Source organism: Argiope bruennichi, chromosome 7 (assembly GCF_947563725.1).
Source record: "Argiope bruennichi chromosome 7, qqArgBrue1.1, whole genome shotgun sequence".
NCBI classification, from domain to species: Eukaryota; Metazoa; Arthropoda; class Arachnida; order Araneae; family Araneidae; genus Argiope; species Argiope bruennichi.
In genome coordinates, this window is record NC_079157.1 from 119,771,817 (window position 1) to 119,796,836 (window position 25,020).

At 30.4% G+C, this 25,020-nt stretch overlaps 1 protein-coding gene across 1 annotated transcript; it reads right to left on the reverse strand.

Moving 5' to 3' along the window:
- Window positions 1–494: 494 nt before the first annotated feature.
- On the reverse strand, window positions 495–25,020 carry LOC129974826 (uncharacterized). The gene is made up of 6 exons (XM_056087591.1): window positions 24,826–25,020; window positions 21,842–21,897; window positions 8,005–8,112; window positions 5,604–5,636; window positions 4,621–4,659; window positions 495–654 (listed from the first exon to the last, which is right to left on the reverse strand). The coding sequence occupies exons 1-6, from the start codon at window positions 24,962–24,964 to the stop codon at window positions 616–618; spliced, it is 414 nt and encodes a 137-aa protein (XP_055943566.1). The 5' UTR covers window positions 24,965–25,020; the 3' UTR covers window positions 495–615.

Sequence of the window (25,020 nt, forward strand, 5' to 3'; positions counted from 1 at the left end):
GATGATTAAAATTATGGCTTCCTCATGACGAACAACTTCAGCATTCAAAGTTTTTCCATAGTTCTTATTGCTTAGAAATTTGTGATTAAAAATTGCTTCTTTTTAACCTGAGCACGTGACACTTCATTAGAAAGCTCTTATTAATTGTTCATTAGTTTCTTTTCCATCTTTCATTTTTATAGTTCCATCCCCTTTCGAAATTAGAAGTGTAAATTGTAGAAGAGGATGATATATTTTTTTTATACTTCTAAAGTATACAGCTTCTAAAGTAAAGTTTATCTTTTCTTCCAACATACCGACATTTATTTTTTGTTGTCATATTCCTATAATAACGAGACAATTTGAATGTTTTATAATCAAGTAGTTTTATTATGTAATTTCTGAAAAGGAAAAAAGAAATTTCTCATTATAAAAAATGTAAATTGATGCGTTCAAGTAAAAGTAAGTTGTTTCACTCTAACATGATGTATATATTATTAAATGAGAAGTTTAGATATTGTCTGATGCATTTTTTTATTAATAATACGTTACATAATTTTATGAGTTTACTAATATGTTGAATATTTTGTTTGGCTAAATAAGGTACGAATCAATTCTTACACCAGCCTTTTCCTATTATTTGCAGTATTTTGCCTTTACATCGTTAGCACATTCCTGAAAAATAAGAAAAACAACATTTTTACAACAGCAACATTACCACACAGAAAAAAAATTAATATGACAACTATTTATACAAAACAGAAATTTTAAAATGTATTGTAAGATTATAAAAAGTCTGATGCTCATTTAATCACTGTTGTTCCAATTTTACTTGTGGAATTTAAACATAGCGATTTATTAGAGCTGTAGAGCTGCAGCACCTCATGAAATTATTTTTAAGAATTGTATTTTCATTTTTTACATAATTTGATTACTTTTCCAATTTGAGAGTTCGATGTACTTACTGTTTTACACTGAGAGAGAAAAGTAAATCTTTTTCATTCTGATAAAAGTTGAACAAATAAGGAAGAAAAAAAAAAATGTATGATGTCTTGGTTGGAGAGCAGCTCATGAAAACACCCAAAATCGATTATTACACACACAGTTGAGTGATTTATCTGAACACCAAAAGCAAGTTTTCTTCCTATGAATTTAAAGACATTAAAGCTGCAATCAAAACAGACCCGATTCGGAGAGTGACCAACTAATTTTTTTTCACTACCATCCAAAGTTCACCTTCACTCCAAATTATATCCCCTCCCCTCCCTTTACTTTCTCTCATTGGCTGTTAATGATTCGGTTTCGCTTCTAATTCCTTTAATAGAAACATATCTTATTTATTGAATATTCGTTTGCTTTCGTAAGAAGCCATTTTTCGAATAAAAAAGGGTTCGTAGATAATTTTTTAAAAGTTTACACATATAGAAATTTTTATAAAGATAAAAAATTATTATTAATTATTATATGTAAAAACTAATAAACTATACAAATAATTTATTACATTTAACTGATATTCATTTTTGCACGAGCTTTATCGAGCTGACTGGGCGAAAATATAAGCGTATATATGTGTGTGGGAAGATTAGGACTCTATATTTTTATCCACTGAACTGTCATTTTAGCATTCAAAAAAATTTCAACTGGTGAAATTACAAGTAATTTCTATCATGTTTTGATTATATAATATATCTGAAATGCATCAATTTTGACAACAAATGCTTAAAATACAACTAATAGTCTTTGAAATTAAATTTTTTTGTCCACTTATGGATTAATAGCTCTTTGTTTAAAATTGAATTGTTTGATGAATATTTTTTTGTAATATTGTTAATTTCTAATATGACAATCCGTCACTCTAACTACTGTAATTTTCGTACAATTTCGAATTGTGAATTGATCACTCATTAAATGATGCTTATCCCCTCTCACCAATTATATGATTGCGTCTAGTTCAAATCTAGACAAAGCTTCTACATTTGACTTCTACATATAATGTTTTGATTGACTATACTATAAATTTCTACTTTTAATTTGAATACTAATACCATAGTAAAGTTAAAGCTAGAACCCCATTTCTTCAAAATATTCTTAATAGCATTCATCTATACATAGTATAAAATGAAGTCTCCTGAAAGCGTCTGTATGTTAAAACCCTAAAAATTCGAGAAATACTTAACTAATTTTGAGATATTTGTACCATTTTGTAGGACATTTATTGGGGAAAGGTTTTAGCATATTGAAGTCATATATATATATATATATATATATAAAAGGAGTTTTATAATTGCGATTTCAATCATTTTCCCACAGCGATTCGCGCATGCGTAAAGCAGCAATATTTGTGCTTTGCACTTAGCCGCGCGTGAGCGTAAATCTCAAACTTAGCATGTGCAAATAGCAAGAAAAGGTGGTATTCATATGTGATACATTTCTTTGTTTACGTCTGATTTTAAACAGCGATTCAAATCTCATTATCCCCAAAAGAAGGAAATTCAATTTTGCCCGGAGCACATTACATGCTAAAACGCATCGTTTGTTGCGCGATAATGAAAATGTAGAGGAAAGAAACGTTAGGTTAGCGAATATCAGAGAAAGAATGTCCACACTTTCTTCAAAGGAGAGTCTTCAGCAGAGCGAAGTAACCGTCTCTCTTTAAATCGCACTGCAATTGAATTACAAAGACAGAATGAATCTCGCCTGTCTGCTGGCAGAGAAAGACATTTAAATTTGGGACACAGGAGAAGTGAAACAACAAATGTTCCTGATATGTGGTCCGAAAAGGAGTACACCGCTCTGAATTTCGATCCCTGTGCTCGATGATGATTACAGAAATGATGCCTCGGTTTCAATAGGAACAATGTCTATAGTCTGTCCATATTGTTCAGTTTTAGGAACAGTTTTAATATACAGTCATTTTCGCAAAAAAAAAAAAAAAAAAAAAAAAAAAATATCGCCAAATTTTAGCGAAATGGCTGAATGTGACGAGAACAGTAGCAATAGGGTAACGGTAGCCAAAGTGACACCGAAAAATTGCGAACCTCGCAAGGCGCAAAATGACTGTGTATCAAAGCTATGCCCAGCTTTAAAATGGAAAGATGAATCAAAAGGCATGTGTTGTTTACAAGGGAAAATTGAAATCATTTTAACAAGCTAAATATGGAACAGCATTGATATACAGTCATTTTCACCAAATTTTAGCGAAATGGCTGAATGTGGCGCGAACGGCAGCAATACTGTTTCCAATCTAAAGGTTTCGAGGAACGCTGCAGCAAATTAACGGAAATATAGAAAAAAAAGTCAATAAATGCAGTAAAATGAAATGCATGTCAAAAAAATTTAATCGAAAATAATAAAAGTAAACAGAAGTATGCGCAGCAGGAAAAAAAATCAAGGAAAATGAACAGGAAAGATCGAAATACAGTAGCATACAGTAACATAAAAAAGGTCACGGGGTTGTAATCTGAGATCGGGATGAGATTTAGTATAATGATAGTATACAATTAGAATGTTCATTCATGAAAATATTAAAACGCAATGGCCAGCCAATTTCGAAAAAATGGTCCTCAAACTTTTGGTAAAGCTTATATACTGATGACATCCGTTCCGTTGATCCCTATAACATGGTTGTCTAGGTAATCGTCTCGTATACGAAAGGGCAAGGTTCGAACCTGGCTAGAAATATTTTTCTTTTTAAATAACTTATATTCAATTCAAAATTTACAAATACTCTTAATTAATATATTTTTAATTTTTTTTCATCCAAAATAAATATTTGTTATCGAAATACATAATAATAAAATTAAAATTTTAAAAGAAAAATTATAAATACAGATGCATTTTTTAAAAAAAATAAAATTATTTAAATTTAATTAACTATTTACAGATAGTTTTAATTAATATGCTACTTATTTTTATGCAAGGATAAATGTTTATTCTTTTAATACTTAAATTATAATTTAATGTTCAAAGGAAAAATAATTATAAACGTAACATTAATGGTTACAGATAATTTAACTTGCTTGCATCATTTTCAAAAATTAATTTTCAAATTCTTGGATTTTAATAATAATAAATTATCAATTCTAACTCAACAAAGCTGTATTTATATCCAAAGTTGAAAGAAGCAGCTGGTATTTGTTAAATATGTAAGCAAAGTTCCTCAACCGCAGTAATGAAAAAAAAAAATAGTAGAGAGCAGTATACGAGACGGTTATCTAGACAACCATACCATCGGGATCATCGGAACGGGAGTCAAGTTATCAGTATATAAGCTTTACCAAAAGTTTGAGGACCCTTTTCTCGAAATTGGCTGGCCATTGCACTTTTATATTTTCATGAATGAACATTCTAAATGTATACTATCATTATACTAAATCTCATCCCGATCTCAGATTTCAACCCCGTGACCTCCCCTTGATAGCCCTAAATATTTCTGAAAATGTGGTATAAAAGATTCTTTTGTTGTTATTTTTGATGATTTCTAAATATCTTTTTGATCTCGCATGACATTCCCATGTCATATCGGGTGGAGGCTAGACTTAAGTCTAAAGCTAATTTTTCCTCTTAGATGTTATGTCATGGGCAACATCGTATGGGTACTGCTAGTGTATAATAAAAAGCAGTTTTGAAGTATGAACTTACCTGGAACTTTAGGATAGAAGCTTTATCTTCATCAGTCAACTAGAAAAAGAAATCTTTCTTGTAAATTGTGGCATTATGAAAAAGAAATTTTTTGGTACAGATAGAATAATGAGAATAAAACATTCTGAATTGGTAACAAGTGATCAGGTTTGATACAAAATTATTTTGGATTTTATTTGATTTAAATAACATGAAAAATTTAATCCTAGAATATAACAGTATTTTAAACATTAATTATCGAACGGTTGCAATAAAAAATAAGCAAACTTTCATCTACACTGGAAGATACACGCCCTTAAAGCATATGAAAATATAGGACATTGACTCAAAATTGTAATTAAAAGTTAAGAATTGAACACACTGTGGTACTGTAATAAAGGGCATAGTCTTTTTTTTCTTTTTTTTGTCATGTAAATCAGCAAGAAAGAACTACACATGCGGATCCATTTAATGCCATAATTGCTTCAAAAGGGAACAATTAGATTGTCTCATGATAATTCATTTATATTAAATTTAGAATCGTAGAGTGAGCTGTGTTATGATTACTGGTAAAAGATGAACCTAAAAAGGCTAACGCTCAGAGAATTTTAATTCTATTTGCTTCCTAATTGTGCAAAGTTGAGTTTTCCGCAGCTGATATTATAAAATTTTACTCCACAATTTGAAAAATTAAGCAGTAATAGTCTCATCCATACTTTCAATTATTGTATTTACTAAAACTTGTTTGATAATTTATTGCATAAGGTAAAGAGCTTTATTTATATATTTATCTTATTAATACAAAAACTATTGACTATTTTCAAAAATGTATTGTTAGTATTTCACATGAAGACTTTGTAAAAAACCTGGATTCAAATGGATAACGTTTGGATAAATTTCATTATCTTGAATATTTTAACTTGTAAATAAGATCCAAGAAATAAATTTTAAAATAAAATAATTCTTATTGCTTATATAGCTATTTAAGTAATTAATAAACTTACTGTCTTGTAGTAATCATAAAAGCACTCATAGACCTGGAAATGTAAAATAGTAATGTGATTAGCAAAATGCAAAGGTATATAAAATGGTATAACTCAACCAATACATAAAACAGTATCATATCAACTTCTAATTCCAATGAGAATTTAATTTTCCATACATGTTTATAATTATAATTATATGAAAGCTAACATACATATTTATTGGCTATTAAACTTCTTGCAGCATTGTCGTGACTGCTGTAAAATGAATATAATCAGTAATAAAACTGAATGACGACTAGAATGAAGCTACTGATTTATTATAAATCATTAATGATAATAAAGTTTATAATAAAGTATTAAAGTTTACAAATGTAAACGTTATTTTTGTAATTATTAAACTGATACACTATGAAAAGATTTGTTTCCTTCCCTAAGAAATGTCCTTTAATTAAATCTCTCGTCAATTATCCAAATAGTCTTGTCCTAATTAATCTAGATGATCATAAGCTCAAGGGAATTGTAATACGATCACCAAGAATTTCGAACGAAGTTTAAAAAAATAACTTGCTCCTGCTTACAGTTCCTTTTTGCCCATCCTAAAAAAGGTCACTTGATTTTTTTTCAAATTTTATAAAATTTTGGACGTTTAGAATAATTTGACACTATTCTATGCGTTTCTTAAGGCTTAGAAAAGTGTAAGTCTTTGATGGAGTGAAAACTTCCTTGCAGAAGGGATAAAGCTTTACATGGAAGTGCTGAAAGTTATGGGATAGTAACATGCAGAATTTATATTTATATTAAGGATTCACGTAAAGAGCTTTTTGACGTGATTACGGCCGCTCGCTGAAAATTTTCAGGCTTTGAGCTCGGCTTGAGCTGAAATTTCTAGGGTATTCAACATTCCTGATATAAAGTGCCAAGAATGTACCGAGGATCTATAATTTCCAAACATTATATTCCATCATGGACAGCGCAATAGCCAACCGAATTTACTTAATAATCGAGTTAGCGACGCAAACATAGAAGACATTGTTAACAGACAAGCAACACTTCGTCAAATAACGTAACAATAAAGGTAGGACATACGATAATGTGTCCGTGAGAACAACGCAGCGAAATTTGGCTATGATGGGATATGGTAGCAAATGAGCCACGATTCCAATTGTTGAGAGCTGATAGTAGGGTTCAAGTGTAGGGCAAAGAAGTCATGGATTCATGTTGTCAATAAAGCACTGTGTAAGTGGTTGGTGGCTCCATAATGGTGTGAATTTTTTTTTACGTGGCATGCATTGGATTAAATTACTTAGATTAAAGTGAACAAATCATGGATTGGTAATTATGATGTCCAGCTTTATCATTGCAGCCATTCATAGATTTCATGTACCCGAACAAAGAGATAATTTTCTAGGGTGACAATGCACCGTATCACCGAGCCAAAATGTTCCTCACTTTTTTAAATTAACTCTCTGAACAATTCCAGTGAATGATTTGGCCATCTAGATGGCCAGATATGAATTCCATTGAAAATTTGTGGAAGAATGAAATGTCAGGCACGCACACAAAATCCTGTAGCGACAAATTTTAGTAATTATATATCTCCTTTAAAGATATATTCAGCCATGCTGCGTGTATTTTTTCAAAGGAGTTCTGAAGATTTGTTAATCCATACCATGTCGAATCACTACACGTCATTTGGAAGAAAGTGGTTCCACATAATATTAGCAAGTATTCCATGATTTTGAGTTCTTCAATGTGTAACTGATTTCATACAAAATGTGGAGAAGTTTTTCAAAAAATTATTTCCTTATTTGGTTGGAATTGACTTAGCAAAAATTAGAAAAAGGTGGTGAATATCTGGATTGAAGAGAGGAGTTAAAGCTTTGATGTGGACATATTTTTATCTGTAAGAACACCTCATTATTTAATCTCTTCTTCTTTTGATAGCAACAATTCCCAAACGAGAGTTTAATATAATTAAATTAAACTACTTATGAATAGAATTATCCAAAGATAACAGCGAATACAAATCATTTGCTTAAAGCCTTAGCTGATGAATTAAATAAAGTAGAACAGAGGCATCTAGTAATTCTTGAAAACATAGCAGTAACTGCATCCATTTAACATCTACAAAGAAAGGTTTTGTGGCTGTTTTAAAGCACATTTACTTTATATTTACTTTATTTCGTTTTATTATCTAATCAATAAAGATGACTCATAATAGATTTATTACTTTATGATATTATACTGAAAAGCATACACAGCACTTCATTATAATAACCTTCTATTTAAAATACATCTTTAATGAAGAATTCCTATTATTGAAAATATCAGTAACTTATTACCTTTTGTTTCAAATGCTCTCTTTGAGAGTTATAAAGAAAATGATAGAAATAATAAATAAGAAAATATAAAAACATACTTTGCTGATCATTGCTGGGTTTTCGCAGTAATATTTCCAGCGCTTATCACCTTCTATTACCTCTTCTGGAAGTTCTTTTGCCACGCATTCTTCAGTAATGTTCTTTGTCTGCATGAATTCAAATTCAAATGCATTAGAGTAATAATATTCAAAATTTTAACGCAATAAAATAATAAAAATAATTTTTATGAGAGTGGCTAAATTTTTCAAACATGAAGTTCATGTTTAGGAAGATTACAATAAATCTGAAATACATAAAATAGAGCGTTTTTTAAAACACACTTTTGATTGTGGATTAAAAACGGAGTTTAATTTTTTAACCATTTTCATCTTTTTAGCGCTTAATTTTTAATTCATTGTTATAAATATTAGGAAATACTGAAATCATTTTTTTTTTCAAATTATCTACAAGGTGGCACCACTCGTACGGAATAAAGACTTAATTAAACTAATCTATGAACTGATAATAAAGCACTGAAATACAAAAATAATTTGTTTTCGTTATTATTATGGAGAATCCCCAAGTTGGCAGAATTTGGAAACTCTAGTACACAAGAAAGTGAGTGAAAAAATGAAGTACAAATGGGGGAAAAAATGTAATGTAAAAAGAAAAGAAATGAGCATAAAAACAGCTCTGTTGCTTATTTTTCCTAGCATATGCAAATTTTGTGATAAGGTTTCTTCAGTCTTAATTAGATTATATATATGAATACAGAATTAATGAAAATATGATTTTTTATATAATCAATATTGAGTATATGTGGCTGTAATAATCTGTAAATAAGCTGTCTGTAAATAAACTTCAAAACGTCAGTCTTTAATTCCAGTTAAATATTTTCGAGATGGATTAAATTCTATTTGCAAAATCAATTTTCTAATAAAAATCATGAAAAAAAAAAAAAAAAGAAAGAAAGAAAGAAAAGTTACATCCAATTATGTAATGATATATTGATCCTGAATTATTAGTTCGTGATCAAAAAAATAATTCCAGAAGTAAAATCATTTAAAAGTAGAGAAAAGCTCAAAGGTATGTTAAAATTTGTTCCAAAATTTGATATAGATTTATATTGCTAGTGGCAAAAACATGTACTGAAGTTTGTTTGATTTAAAGTCAGAGTTTCCATAATTGTAGTCACAATCAACTGGTGAGTTTCGAGCTAATTTTTCATTCATGATTTTAAACCGTGGGAAACAAATTCCTTGCACAAAAAATTGCCCAGTATTGAAGTTTCTCAATTTAGTGTATGCACAATAAGTAAAGTGAGCGCGGTCAGTCACGGTCACTCCGCGCCATACCAAGAGAAGCAAGGTATTTCCCTTCCATTACATTTTTTTTCTTTCATCTATTTTATCCGGTCATTCACGATAATTCCACTCCGTTTCACTTCAACTCTCTATATGAATGTCTTGCTAAAATACACCGCAAGTTCTTCCTCTCTGCCCCTCTCCGCATCAGAAGTATCTGCCTTCCCACCCACATTTAGAGAATGCTCAATCTTAATGGCTCTTGAAAAATAGGCTGGCAAGGTATGGGTTGCCCTCCAGCCTTCCAATCCATTTTGTGCCTCTTTCGATTGGTTTTCACATGTCATCACTTCATTGTCGTGGTACGAAATGATTGTGAATATCCGATTTTAGACCTTCACCAACCTCATTATCACCAGAAAATCAAAATAAAAAAAAATAAATAAAAAATTTGATTCGTTGAATGATGTCACAGGCCAAATCAAAGCTTCAAGTTGCTTTTGCCAAGTCAACGAATTGGCACATCTACTGAGATTTTAGTCGTCTTATTATTCATACCACGAAAGATGATATTTTATTTCATAATGATTATTGTTAAATGAGAGACGATATATGTTCCTATGCTTTGATTGATAAATTTTGCATTAATTTATTCTTTTTCAGATGATGTTTTGTTGTATTACTATCTGATATTGAATTTTCTTTTCGGAATATTTTAAAATTTGAACTCCCTTTATCCTAAAATATTGTATACATTTTAAAGTATTTAAAAATTACCGAGTTAGTTAATCATACTGACGTTCCGTTTCAAAGCAACACTAGGGCTATTTGGGGACGACCCTCGTGATTTTGAACCGCGGTCAGATGATGAGGACGACACCTAAGCTGGCACCCCATCTCCAAACATCCACACCACACCGTGGGAGGACGTTTGGCCCCGACAGATTTAACGGGCGCCAGACCTGCTTACACGGCGATTCTTCGGTGAAATCGAGTCTCGAACTTGAAACACTCTGGCTCGAAGCCGAGACCTTACCACCAGGCCACCGCGGCCCTTAAAAATTACTGAAGCAGGCAAGCAACGCAGCTGCTGACATATTTTAGTTGGCACACATTATTATTTTTTGTCTAAATGAAAACTTTTATGGCAATGAATACAAATGAATTTTCTAACTTTGCATGGCTATTAACGAAAAACAAAAGCAAAGTATAATTTTTTTATTCATCGGAAATTACAAATAACAGTTGAAAGTTTAAATTCAACATAGTTATAAGTACTCATTTTCTCAATACGATAATTCATCCCAAATAGGGATTGCAATACCGGACCAAAATTTCAATACCGGTATTTGATATTTTTTAGATCTTAATACCGGAATACCGGTTTTAATACCGGTATTAGAAATTTTAGAAAAAAAACAAAAAAAAAACAAGGTGTTTCTTTGTTATATTTGCCAGTTTTATAAGAGAGTGTAAATATCACAAAAAATAATATGTAACTTATAAATTATAACAGTATATAAAGAATTACAAAAAAGTAAAAGAACAACTTATTTATTTAAATCACAAAAAAAGTGTAAGTATCACTATTCAGTCTGTGGTACTATTACAAATTTTTGAAATGTGATCTTAGAAAACATAATGCATCAATTGTACTGTCATTAAGCCTGAAAAGTAATTTTGTGTAAAAATTACCAGCTGTCGAAAATGCTCTTTCGGCATTTACGCTAGTTGGTGATACTGTTAGCAATACGCGATATACTTTTTCCAAGTATTTACCTCTAAATCCCTCATCTTCAAATAAATAAATTTCTCGTCGGATGGTTTTGGATATAGCTGATTTCTGTATTGTATTTTGGTTCGTTGATTTTTTTTTTTTTTTATTTATCGCTAATTCTAATTTTTGTTCAAGAGACAATTCATTTTCATTATCGACATTAGTGTCATCATAATCTTCGATAACTGAACCGAATTCTTCTGAATGTGGATATGTTTGTGAGTAAAAAATTGTACGGAAATTTACTATAAACTTAATCAGATTTGAATTGATTATTTTATTTTCTTCTTTTTCATTTTCATCTTTAAAATCATTTTAACTATGTAAATACCATAAGACATATTCTAGTTCGGTATGCCTTTCTTCTGTGCGATTTTTCAATGTAATATATAATTCTTCAGATAGTGATGTGTGTTGTTCTTTCATGATTGCAACATGAAATTTATTGTTGCATTAGCTGTTAATAAACTAAAATCTCTCCGACACAATGCCTCTATAGTCAGTTTTATTGGAAGTAGAGCTGATATAGTTTTGGATATTAAGTCGATTCACTATCTGAAAAATTAATTTACAGGTTTAAGTCGATTATTGCTTTTTGGATTGGATTTCTCAGTTTCAAAAATCGTTCCATCATTAGGAGTAAACTGTTCCAGCGTGTTTTAGAATCTAATATTAACATATATTCTGTTTTATTTTCAGTTAGTATAGATTTTAATAATATATCCTTTTTTATAGGAAAACGTTTAAATATCTTAACAATTTTTCGAAATTTATAAATTAGGGGAAGTAATTCTTGATGGGTTAATATTTCATACTCATTAGCAATATCTTCTTCAACAATTACATTGTCATTATCTTCACTGTAAATATCACTCTCACTCGGAATCCGAAGTTTCTATACCCACAGTATTTGGATTCTTCTGTTCTTTATTTTTTTGGTATAATGCATCTATTACTCCTAATTGAATTCCATGTACATAGCACAATTGCTTATTTGCACCAATCAACTTTCCAACTTTTTTCATAACTGTTGCTCCATCAGTCATTATGGATATCTTCTTTCGGGAATAATCCATGTTTCGCTAATTTAAATTTAAGCAATTAATTAAGCTATTAATTAGCTAATTAATTTCGCCCGTTAAGGAGACATAAAAACAAAAACGTATACTATTTTGCTATGTTCGCGATCCCTGAACATATAGTGGAGACAATTTTAAAAATTTAGTAAATACCGAAGAACCGGTATTTAAACTTGTGAATACCGGTATTACAAAATTGTAAAATGACTCAAAATACCGGTATTCGGTATCCCGATATACCGGTATTGCAATCCCTAATCCCAAACTTTTTCATCATATCTGTTGTAACGATTTGAAAGGATGCAGATATGCATGCTTTAAGTTCGTCAACGTCAATCGGTAGCGGTGAAACAAAAACTTGTTGTTTGATGTAGCCCAAGTGAAAAGGAGTCAAATATCGCCATACACGCTTATGTGTGTTCTTTCAAAACTTCACACCAAGCATGTAGAAAAAAAAAATTATGTGACGTGTAATCGTACTGCTTCGTTATTCTTCACATTTCTTTATAAGTTTGTATTGAACATTTATAAATGTGTGAGATTTTAACTTCCAAGCTGTTATTTTCTATTTCCAATGAATTCTATTCTATTCTATTTCTAATGAATTCAAATTTCTAATTACAACAAGTCTGGACTTGTTGTACAAAACAAATCTGTAAAGTTGGGAATTCATTTATAAACAATCTATATAATAACATAGAATTGTGTAAAATAAAATAACGCCCCCTCTCCTTATTATAAGAAAATGGAGGATTTTATTAAACCAATATTGGGTTGCAAAACAGCAATCCCAAACTAAAGCAATTAACTATCAGTGATAAAAATGATTTATTTTAAATGTACAATTGGACAAGATCAAAAGCAGAAGCATGTCAACATTAATAAGGTTGCAATTGAATTCTAAGTAAAATAGCAAATTTAGAGCGAAGTAACTCAACAACCCAGGATATCCTGAAGAAGGCTACATCTTACTTCAATCAAAGTAATTTTTATTTAAAATTTTTTTGAATACTATCAATAAATTTAATTGGAATTGGAATTTCTTCTCACTATATATCATATATTCTGAAAAAATAATTTTAAAATGTATACCATATTTTCGGACGAGATAGTATTTAATTATAATTAAAAGCTGCCGCCACATATGTCGATTCAAACAATACGTTGTAAATGCTTTTTTAAAAGATGAACATCTATTAAAATTTTAAATATTTACAACATTTTTTTTTACTTTCTAGTATACGTAGTAGAAAGAAAGTACTATAGTAATCGTAAAAAAAAAAAAAAAAAAAAAAAAAAAAAAAAAAAAAAAAATTAAACTCTAAATTTTGATGAATTTCCTCATTTTAGAACTCCCTGAATTCGAAAAACACATTTTTGAAAAATGTCCGACTGCCTGTCTGTGGCAAAGATAGTTAAAAAAAGCTTTGATCTGGATGGATGAAATTTGGTATACGGTCTTTATACTACATTTGTAGATTTCTATCAAAGTCTGAGAAAAATCCTTTTAGAGAAAATCTGTCTGTCTGTCCGACATTTTGAATATATTTTAACACTATAGCTACAAAACGAAGAGAGCTAGATAAATAAAATTCGATACACAGAATTAACTTCTATGTTCTATACACCAATCAAATTTTGAGCTAAATCCACTGAGGGATTTATCATTGGTTGGTCTTTACTTTTAAACATATAAACGCGATAACACAGATTTGCAATGACTTAAATATATCAAATTTGGTACTTGACTGTGTGACTACAAGTATAATTCCGTGTCAATTTTTTATTTCAATCGATTGGGAAAAACTTATCGATTGGGAAGACACAAATTTGATTTTCGATTACTATTTATCGCATGCCAAGGATTAATTGCCAAAATACTGATCAAGGATGACACGATAGATTCAGTAAAACTATGAAATTCACTTCAAAGTTTCATATTTTCTGACTATTGTTCGCCAATGCCATGCAAGGAGTTATCTGGGATAACACATATATTAAAGAGTATGCGAGAAAGTTTTGGGCAGATCCCTGCCGTTGGTTTCTTTTCTTTCCAAATAATTTACTTTCGCATGGTACGTGGGGTCAATCTACTAATACTGTAAAAAACGAAGTAAGTAGAGAAAAGAAGCAACTCTTAGTACGAAGAGAAACCAGTATAATTAAAAAAGTGAAACTGATAAAGAAAGTGAAAGCGAAAGTTGTGAGAAAAGCAATGAAAGAGATGAGTGTGAAATCGAAAAAAGAAAAACAATTGTTAGTGAAATGGATACAGAAAGAAGAAATGAAATCAGCGAATGACAAGGAAAATGAAAGTGAAAGGTGAAAGTGGTGGGTTGAAATCGAAGAATATGAAGGTATTGAAAGATATAGATGTAAAAATGGTTCCCAATTAAAAAAAAGTAGCTTAATCTGTGCCTTTTAAACGCATGTTTCTTGCAAAATGCGCCACACCATGACGCATTTCAAGCAACAATTCCATCCACTAGAGATATACATCTTAGATGGATCTTGAATTATTTAAAGGAGTCAATTACACGCCAAAACCGATATATACACAATATATATATATATATATATATATATATATATATATATATATATATATATATATATATATATATATATATATATATATATATATATATATATGTAACGATATCTTTTTTTTAAATTCAAATTTTTAAGGAAAGTCCCTAATACTTACAATATTCTTTTAAAGATACCTAAGACTCCCTTTTCTAAATCGACACATGTCAAAGAAAGCCTTATCAAAATCTTCTAGTAAAATCACTGAAGGGAAAATTTTCTGCCTTCTGTCGCAATGTTGGCCAACGTGTTTTAAAAAAAATTAAGTATCTTTTTTCTTTTTCTTTTTTTTTTTGTACATACTATGTCTCCCGAGATGTAATAAATCAAAGTTAAAATTTCAAAAGTTTCTACTCTGCCATGCATCTGCTAAAATATGTTTGCATATATATTTGTAAAGTGTAAACATAATTTTGAAAATATATAGCCAAAAAGAAGAAACTTTTGAAATTTTAACTACGCTTTTTTCTTTTCATCCGGGAGACATAGTTTGTACAAGAAACAAGCGACCACACACACAAAAAAAAAGTCCGTGTCAGTCAACATTGCGACACAACAGCAAAAGAGACAGAAAAATTTGCTTTAGTGGTTTTATTACGAGATTCCGATAAGGTTTTTGTTGACACGTTTCGTCTTAAGAAAGGGAATCTTAGGTATACCTGAAAAACTTGCATAGGCGCCAAGGATTCTTTTCCCTCCCTTATGTGAGAAATAAAGTGGGAAGATAATCCGCTCCATGGGGAAATAAAGGAAAAGGAATATTTAGAGAGCGTATTGGCAATAATTTAATTTTTAAAAATGGGATTTTGATCAGAAAATAAGAGAAAATTTTAGAATAAAATAATATGGGCTAATTTAATATGAAAAATAGGAATATTAATTAAGAATTTAATTAAATTTAAAAGATTAATCAGCACACATACACACGCGCGCGCGCGCGCGCGAGGAGTATCCAGAAACTAATTTGTTCAGTTTTCAACTTTTGCCGCGAGAGCGTTGCATTCAGGATTTCACACAAGCATGTGCACTTTGTTAATGATAAACAATAAATGTCATTTCTAAATCTCCGAGTATTACGTCGGCTGCATGTAGAGCATTTAAAAGTTGAACACCCGCCAATGCGAGTTAAGTTCTGTCATCCGTTTTCTTAATACTAGGAACACAGAATCAATAGAAATTCACAGACCAATTCGCGAAGTTAGAGAACAGAAAGCGACAAGTAATTCGATACCAAGGAAGTGGATGCGAAGTTTCAATGAAGGAAGTGAAAATCTTTACAACAAAAAAGAAAATAGGCGGCGGTCTCTGATTGATGATGATTTGTTTACAGAAGTTGAACACATGATGAAGGAGAATTAAAGATTCACAAATTACGTCACAGCCAATGCATTTTCCTCACATTTTCCTTTCACTTCACAATCGCAGGCGACATCTTTCTGCCACAAGGGAATATTAAATATCGTGTCTTTTTAAAATAAATGCTTCAACAATGGTGTCATGATAAACCAATGGTCAATGGTGTCAAAATAACCTAGGTATTGTATTTCACTATGCAATAAAAGTATTTTCTAATAGTTTCTTTTTTTTAATTCCTTGACGCAAGGAAACTCACACACACACACAGACACACACACACACACACACACATACGCAAACACACACATACGCACACACACCTCTTATCTTCAGTTCAAGCCTAAATTAAACATACACACATGCCTTTAAATTAAAAATAAGAACTATGATTTTTAGTTTTAATATCGTCTAACTGTCTTATTTTGGTTAAAATTGTATTTAAAAACTATACACTATATTTTGATTTTACTCAAAAGGTACCTAGATTCAATTTTAAAATTTAGATGAAAAATTAAAATTTTTATCATTTTGTAAACAGATGCAATATGGTATTCTAAATTATAAATACATCCTGATTTTCTTTCTAGAAAATTTAATAATATGAGCAATTTTTTACTTTGATAAGAGATTTTGATGGTTTTTCATCTTGTAGTACTTTTCCACTTTCACATTTATCTATTAAATGACCCGAAACGATTCACAAGTTTACGAATAATTATAGTTACATTATGTTGATATAGTTAAGGATGTTGTTTTCATACTTTTTTTTTTTATCAAATTTTAATATTGTGGAAGTTGGAAAGCAAAGTTAATCTAATTGGGGCTATCTATGTTTTTTTTATTGTATATTTTCCCTTCAGACTTTGAAATTGTCATGGCTCATTTTCAACAACTAGGGTACGGTATGAAAAAAAGAAAAAAACAAAACAAAACAAAAAAACTAAGGAATTTGACGAAATAATCAATTTGTCTCGCTCACGGAATTATCACTTTTGTCATTCTCACGAAATAATTACTTTTGTTAAATGAAATAGACAAATAAATCAAATTTTTGTCCCAATTCAATAATACTACTATTATCCCTCCATCCGCCGGTGTCACGTGACCCATATACTGCGTATCACGCTGAAGAATCTCATTAGTGTGCTCCTCTTTCTTTATTTTTAGGTACACTTTAATTTCTATTTCTTTTTGAAAAATAGTTTTTTTTTTTTTTTGCTATCAGAGCATAATTTTTTTATTACTGTCCATACCTAAAAAATCGGATTTTTCGCACCTGCTTTTTAGTGAAACTATCGCTGAGGAATCATAAATGGCATAAGAAAGAAGAAGCGTGGAGTGATCATTAAAACCTGGCAAAACTCAACCACCTTCTCACTCTCGTACTCGACGTATCGCTATAGAATGTGTTGTGCAGATATTGTTACGTAAGCATGTTGCCCCGCCTCTCACTTGTAACGCCCTCTAGCGGTATATGTAAAAAACCGTCAGTCTTTGTAACATCATCGACCAAGCAGCATCGCCGAAAGGCAAGGCTCAAACCAACTCCCGAAAGCGGAGAAACAATAAAATCTTAAAAATACAAAAAAGGTCCGTCATCATTATCGAACCTCTCCATTCTGGTCCTAGCGATCCGGAGACGAATTAGCGTAACTATGGAGAAAAATAAAACTCAAAAAGCCAAAGAGTTAAATAGAATCCGTGGAAGGATGAAGGCGAAACTAACAAGTGTTAAAAAGTTTGTTGAAAATAGTTCAACGGTTGAAGAAGAAAATAAATTTATAATCAGCTGTCAACAAAAGCTGGCAATTGTGGAAGAAATAAAAAATGAAATAGAAATTTTATTCAAGGATTATTTAGAAATCGACGAAGATGAAACGTTAAGCCAGAAGTGCGATCAAGAAATGTTGGATATCGAAGAAGAAAGAAACGAATTAGAGGTAAGTTTGAAATGCTTACTCTCTAATTATAATGTTAACGAAAATGTAATCCATAATATAAATGATCAAAATTCAAATTTGAAAGCCTATATCAATCATATTGAATTAAAAACGAAACTTCCAGAAATTCCCTTACCGCTGTTTTACGGAAAAATGGAAGAATTCAGTAATTTCAAAAATCAGTTTATGTGTCTAATAAACGATAATACCGAATTAACGAATGATCAAAAGTTATTTTATTTAAAAGCTGCCCTCCGTGGTGAAGCTAAATTTATAGAAACAAGTGACGATACATTTGAGTCACTGTTTGCAGCTCTCGAAGAACGCTTTGAAAATAAGCGAGCAGTTGTTGATATTCACATTCGAAATATGCTAAAACTAGAAAAATTAAATTTTGAGTCCGCAAAAGGCTTACGAAATATCGCAGACACAATAAATAAAAGTCTAAGAGGTTTAAAAGGTTTGAATTTAGAATGTAATGACTTAACAAGTGCTATATTAGTAAATATAATATTAGAAAGACTTGACAAAGAGAGTAGAAAGGCATATGAAATGTCCATCCAATCAAAACAAATACCTTCATTGAAGGAGCTCTTGCAATTTTTAGAATCAAGAGCGATGGTACTCGATCAATTAGGGAAATACCCTACAAGTAACAAATTCCACAAGGAATTTCAAGGCTCAATAAATAAGCCGAAAAACTTTCTTCATGATGCGAATAAACTAAGTAATGTAAAGCCATGTATTTTATGTAAATTTGAACATCCTTTACAAAGATGCTCTGAATTTTTAAAATTGAGTGTTACTAAAAGAATCGAGCTTTTAGAAAAATACAACATTTGTAAGAACTGTTTGAAATTGCATAAGCCACCCTGCAAATCCACATTCCTCTGCCGGAGGTGTCAAAAATCAGGCCATAATTCTTTGATACATCTGGATACGCGCCGTGCAGAGGTAACGCCCCCAGACGCGGGGGAGCAACTTTATGTAAACAATGAACCGTCTGGCTCGTCCAGGTTCCCCCAAAAACTGACCCCTGAGGCTGAGTCAGCGCTTGCAAGTAACTCGAAACTATCTTCAAACCTTCTATGCACCGCGCAGTTATTTATTGAAGACGCATTTGGTCAAAAAATAAAAATAAAAGCCCTGTTGGATTCAGGGAGTTCGGTAAACATAATAACTGCAGATTTGGCCAATTCTTTAGATTTGAAGCAGGAAAAGGTTAATGCATCCATCTCTGGTATTAACGGAGGAGAATTCTTCGTTAAAAATAAATTAACCACTACCATTTTTAATGAAGACAATGATTTTTCCAGAACTGTATCATTTTTAATTATGCCTAAAATTACGCATTTAACTCCTTCTAAAGAAATTGATATCTCAAAAGTTAACTTCCCAAGTGAGATAAAACTTGCGGATGAGACTTTTCATATTCCTAGTGAAATTAATGCATTACTCGGATGCGAGTTGTTCTTTGATTTATTGAAGGCAGAAAAATTTAGATCATATGATAATTCACTCTTGTTACAAAACAGTGTGTTCGGATATTTAGTAACGGGAACAATCAACAGCAGAAATTCTCATTTCTTTTCTGGATTAATTTTTGAAAATGATAATCTGGAGAATTCTGTTAAAAATTTCTTTAACTTAGAATCTTTTCCTGATGATAATACAGATGATTCAGTCGAATCAAAAACATATGAACAAACTTACAGTGAGGAACATTTTCTTTCCACTCATAAGAGGGATAGTACCGGAAGGTATGTTGTTAAATTACCAATAATTGAAGAAAAACGTTCTACATTAGGCGATTCAAAAGAAATAGCGGAAAGGCGTTTAAATTTACTTTGGGAAAGATTAGATAAAAATAAAACAATGTCAATACAATACAAGGCTTTCATGGATGAATATTTCCAGTTAAATCATATGGAAAGAATTTTAGATTCTCCTGAAATTGCCAATAGTGAACATTATATTCCTCATCATGCCGTGTTTCGCCCAGAAAGCACATCAACACCCTTGCGTGTCGTTTTTGATGCATCTGCAAATTCTAGCAATGGAGTTTCACTTAATTCCATTTTATTGAACGGTGGAACAATTCAACAGGAACTATTTTGCATCATTCCAAGATTCCAAACATATCAGTTTGCATTTAGTGCAGATATAAAGAAAATGTATCACCAAATTTTGGTCGCAGAAGCAGATAGAGACCTGCAAAAAATTCTGTGGAAACCTAACAGATTTTCTCCTGTGCAAACATACAGACTACGGACTGTGACATATGGAACAAAATGTGCTCCATTTTTAGCCACCAGAACACTCAAGGCATTAGCTGAGAAAGAAAAAAGTGAATTTCCTCAAGCATCTGCAGCACTTCTTACTGATGTTTATGTTGGCGACATTTTAACTGATTCAAATAACTTACCAGAAACCAAGGCTTTACAACAGCATTTAATAGAACCTTTAAGTAAAGGAGGCATGCAACTTCACAAATGGGTTTCAAACCATCCTGAATTATTAGGGAATAAATCAAAACTTAAATTTTGAATTTCCAGACTTAACAACAGTTAAAATTTCAAAGATGTGTTATCATCAAGAATCCCACCACCATAGACCTACATTGCTTCTGTGATGCCTCGGTTAAGAACTACGGTGCAGTCATCTATGTGTGCTCAATAAATAAATCCAGTGAAGTGAAAACAAGTCTTTTGTGCAGCAAATCGCGAGTGTGTGCAATCAATAATGACTTTATGAAAGAAGTTAAAACTTTTTGTGAATTGAATTTACTAACTAATATTTCTAATAATTTTATTTGTAATATTTTAAATTTAAGTAACAACTATACTAAAATTGTAAGTTATCTTTTCAGATTTATTAATCATTTGAAGTGTTCTTCTAAAATGTAAAAAATGTAAGATAATAATAATGGAAATTGAAGCAGCATCCAACTTCATGGTAAGCAAGGTGCAACCTTCTGAATTTTCAGAGTAAATTAATTATTTGTCAAAATGGCAAAATTAACTAAATCAGTACAAGTTTGGAAAAATTAGAAACATAATTATTTGAATAATTTGCATCTTAGAAACAAATGGCAGTTAACTAAGAATAATGTAAATCTTAATGATATGGTTGTAATCAAAGATCCAGATTTGCTTCCATATAAATGGAGACTGGGTAGAATTCAAGAATTAATAAAAGGTTCTGATGGTTTAGTCAGAGTTGTTGTAATAAGAGTTTCGAATGGTGTTATTAAAAGAGGTATTAGTCAAATATGTTTACTTCCAAAAAATTAATTGGATTTATATGTGTATATGATTGTAAATAATATATAGACTTTAACTCATTTGTATAAATGTGTATATATAAGAATTATTTCAGTACTATTTTGTGTAAATTTATATTTAAGAATTATTTTAGTATTTTTTATTTGTTTTTACATTTATTCATTTTTTATAATAATTCTGTCGAATTTATTGTAATGTGTGAAATTCATATAGTGTCTGAATATTGAAATTGTACAATTTCAAGGCGGGAGTATGTTACGTAAGCATGTTGCCCCGCCTCTCACTTGTAACGCCCTCTAGCGGTATATGTAAAAAACCGTCAGTCTTTGTAACATCATCGACCAAGCAGCATCGCCGAAAGGCAAGGCTCAAACCAACTCCCGAAAGCGGAGAAACAATAAAATCTTAAAAATACAAAAAAGGTCCGTCATCATTATCGAACCTCTCCAGATATAACCAAGAGAAGGAACGACTTTAAATCGGCCTCCTATGATGAACAATCTGTTGTCTAAATACATATGAACTGATTTTTTCGATAGTTCGTTAAAGAAAAATATTAGTACTTACATTTCCAGATTTAAGATCCCTGCATTTCTCATACGCTTTGAGGACTTTGTCCCCTCCTAAAAGAAGAAAATACATCAACAAATTAATATAATTTATTCTGAATCTTCATTAAAGAAATAATTCATGAAAATGCCATAGAAATAAATTTATGAATTTTTCTATTGCTGCGGCAAGAGTCGCAATTTGTGACTCTTTTAGTGCTTAATTATGCACTGTTTTTAACCAACAAATAATATACATCTAATAAAATAAAATATTTAATTTAAATAAAAGAAAAACATATAAACAGTATTTCATGAAACCGTTTGCACATTTCACCATTTTTGTTTATTTTTTTTTGACAATAATCATTGGAACCTAAGTGATAAATGGAAAAGATAACCATTTCGTTTTCATCAAAATCAATCGAATTTAAATCAGATGATTATTAATTTTTATCTTTTATGGATATTGAAAGCAATTTTTCTATTAGAATTTTTAAAAAAATTAAAAATAAAGTTAATGTTAAATAAATGTTAGAAAATTAAATATGAAATTCAAAATTTGTATACTTTAAAAATGAATCAGAAAATTTAAAGAGAGAAAAATCAACTTACGCTGGACTACGTAAAAGGCCAGAGATGTAAAAGTTAACTTTTCTATTTCTGCAGAATTAAACTGTTTGATTCTGGGAACAATTTATTGATATTTATATTCAATTAAAACCTTATGCATTTGAACGTTAGTTGATTTTTTCGACTGACATATTTTTGCGAAATGTTTTTCAGCAGGAATTTTATTAAAAATTAAAATAAATAGTATGAGTATGTTGTTTTGTTTGAAAATACTGATGTCATTTTTAAAAGAATTTATACGTGAAAATATTTAAAATCGATTTTTTTTTTACTTTAATAATTATAGAATTAAAACAAATGTAACATTCATAAGTAATAATTGAGTTTTGCATGCTTTTTTACAATACCTTTAAGAAACCCAAAACTAAATTCAATTTAACAAACATAAACCAGGTTCAGCTTTCAAAAACGTGTATTTCATAATTCAATTCATCGTCTTTCAGCTTTGTGAGTATTATTTTGACAAATATAATTCTAAATATGGCTCTTGAAGGGGGGGTGGGGTGGATAAGGTTTTGTGCTACACGAAACTAAAAGTGCATATGATGATGATTATTCGTATATTTGTAAAGATTATAATGCTATAAATTACGTTATTTTATATCGTTTGAATCAATAAGTGAACTGCTAAAAAGTTAAATAGCCCGCATTTTTATACCATATCCCGTTTTTATTATTCGTATTTAGTATCATTTTTCTGGCACTCTAATATTTGAAATAAAAATGTTCGGCACTTCTGCGGTTAAATTGAAGCTTTGAACCGAGTTATGAACCTTTAAATTTTATTATTTTAAGCCAATTAATGGCCGCTTCGCATGCTTGCCACTTGTTACTACGCGAATCTTGCTCAAGTCGGTCATTGAAACGATCTATAGTGATATTCAAAACTTCATCTATCAGTTTTAGTCGGCGAAAAATTGAAACCTTTTTAATAAAATGTTAGAAAATTAAGTTTGCTTTACTAAATATGGCTAATAGGACCGGCGGATAATATAAAAATTTAGACTTCAATCTTTCTAATATTACTTTTATTGACTTTAAAACATGAAATATATTGTTTTAACTCCGCAATTTTTCCTGTTGTAAATATATGCTTAGTAAGTATAAAAGCAGTGTTTAGCTCGAAAGGCTTAGAAATTAAATATTGGGTCATGATTAGAATGGTTACCTTGTGTTATAAAACATTAAAATTCTAATTTACTTCAAGAATTATCAACGCCTTATATATTTGCAGTTTTGTTTTGGAGTCCATATTTTTAGATAAAAAAAAATGTACTTTTAGTACATTTTTAATAGTGCTTTAAAATACATTTTTCGTATTAATTTCTATTTTTTCTTACTAATTATTTTTTCTTAAAATTAACTATTAATTTAAGGATTTTTCCCGAAGAACTTGAGTACCAAATACTACTATAAAGGTTTCAGTGCTTTGAGTTTTAACTTCAATTTAATCCATCCTGGGAGGCATAATTTATGAACAAGGGAGAAGCGACGAGATAAGTCCGTCTACTTCGCGACACAATAGCAGAAGAACAAATAAGAGCACAATTTTCCCTCCATTAGTTTTTACAATGAGATTTTGATAGGGATTTGTTTTACACGTGTCGATTTAAAGTAGGGAAATTTTGGTATCTTTAAAAGAGAGTGCTAAGCATTACAGATTTTTATTTCTTCACTCAGAGTGTGAGAGCCAGCCAAATTTACAGTTTTGCAGAGCGCATGCTGGATTAATTAAATAAAAAAGTTGGAAATAAGAGAACATTTTAGCATGAAGTTAATACGAGTTAAATTAAGACAAAAATTGAGAAATTAAGACTTAAATTAGATTAAGAAATATCATTACACACACACACACACACACATACCAGCATTTTTAAAAAGCATATTTAAAATTTTAGTTAATTTATGTTGATTCTCCTAATTGTAGATCTAATATATGTAATTAATACTATTTATATTAATTATATATTTTGTACAAATAATCAAAATTAATTTTAAATTATTCAAACAATCGACAAATAGCTTAAAAAATGGGCAAACATAATTGAAATAATAATTTTTAAAAATATTAATGGTACAAAAAAATTGTTTTAAAGCTATAATATGTCCAGAGACCATCATGGGAAAATACCAAAATTTCTGTTATTTTTAATTAATTCAAATTATAAAGAATATACTCAGAAGTCTACACTTCCACTTTGCAAATTTTGTTAGTGTCAAATTTGATAGTTCCAAATCCAGCGGAGTAAAACACAAACAGATATCCACATAACATAGAAAGTTTCGAATAAGCGGCAATCTATCAAGTCTGTATTTTATTTAAAATTCTACAATTCGAACTAAGATTTGCAAGAAACAAACCGAACTTACCACATGCCACGCACTTGTAAAACGATAAAGCGATTTCTTCATTTCTGGTTGTTTTTTCATCATCGGCTGAGCATAATCCTAAAATAACTAGAGAAACAACAAAAATCGCCAACGTATTCATCTTAAAATTCATATTCATCTAAATCTCCAAAAGTTTTCAACAGCAGCAAAGTATTCATGTGAAACGTCATTCTT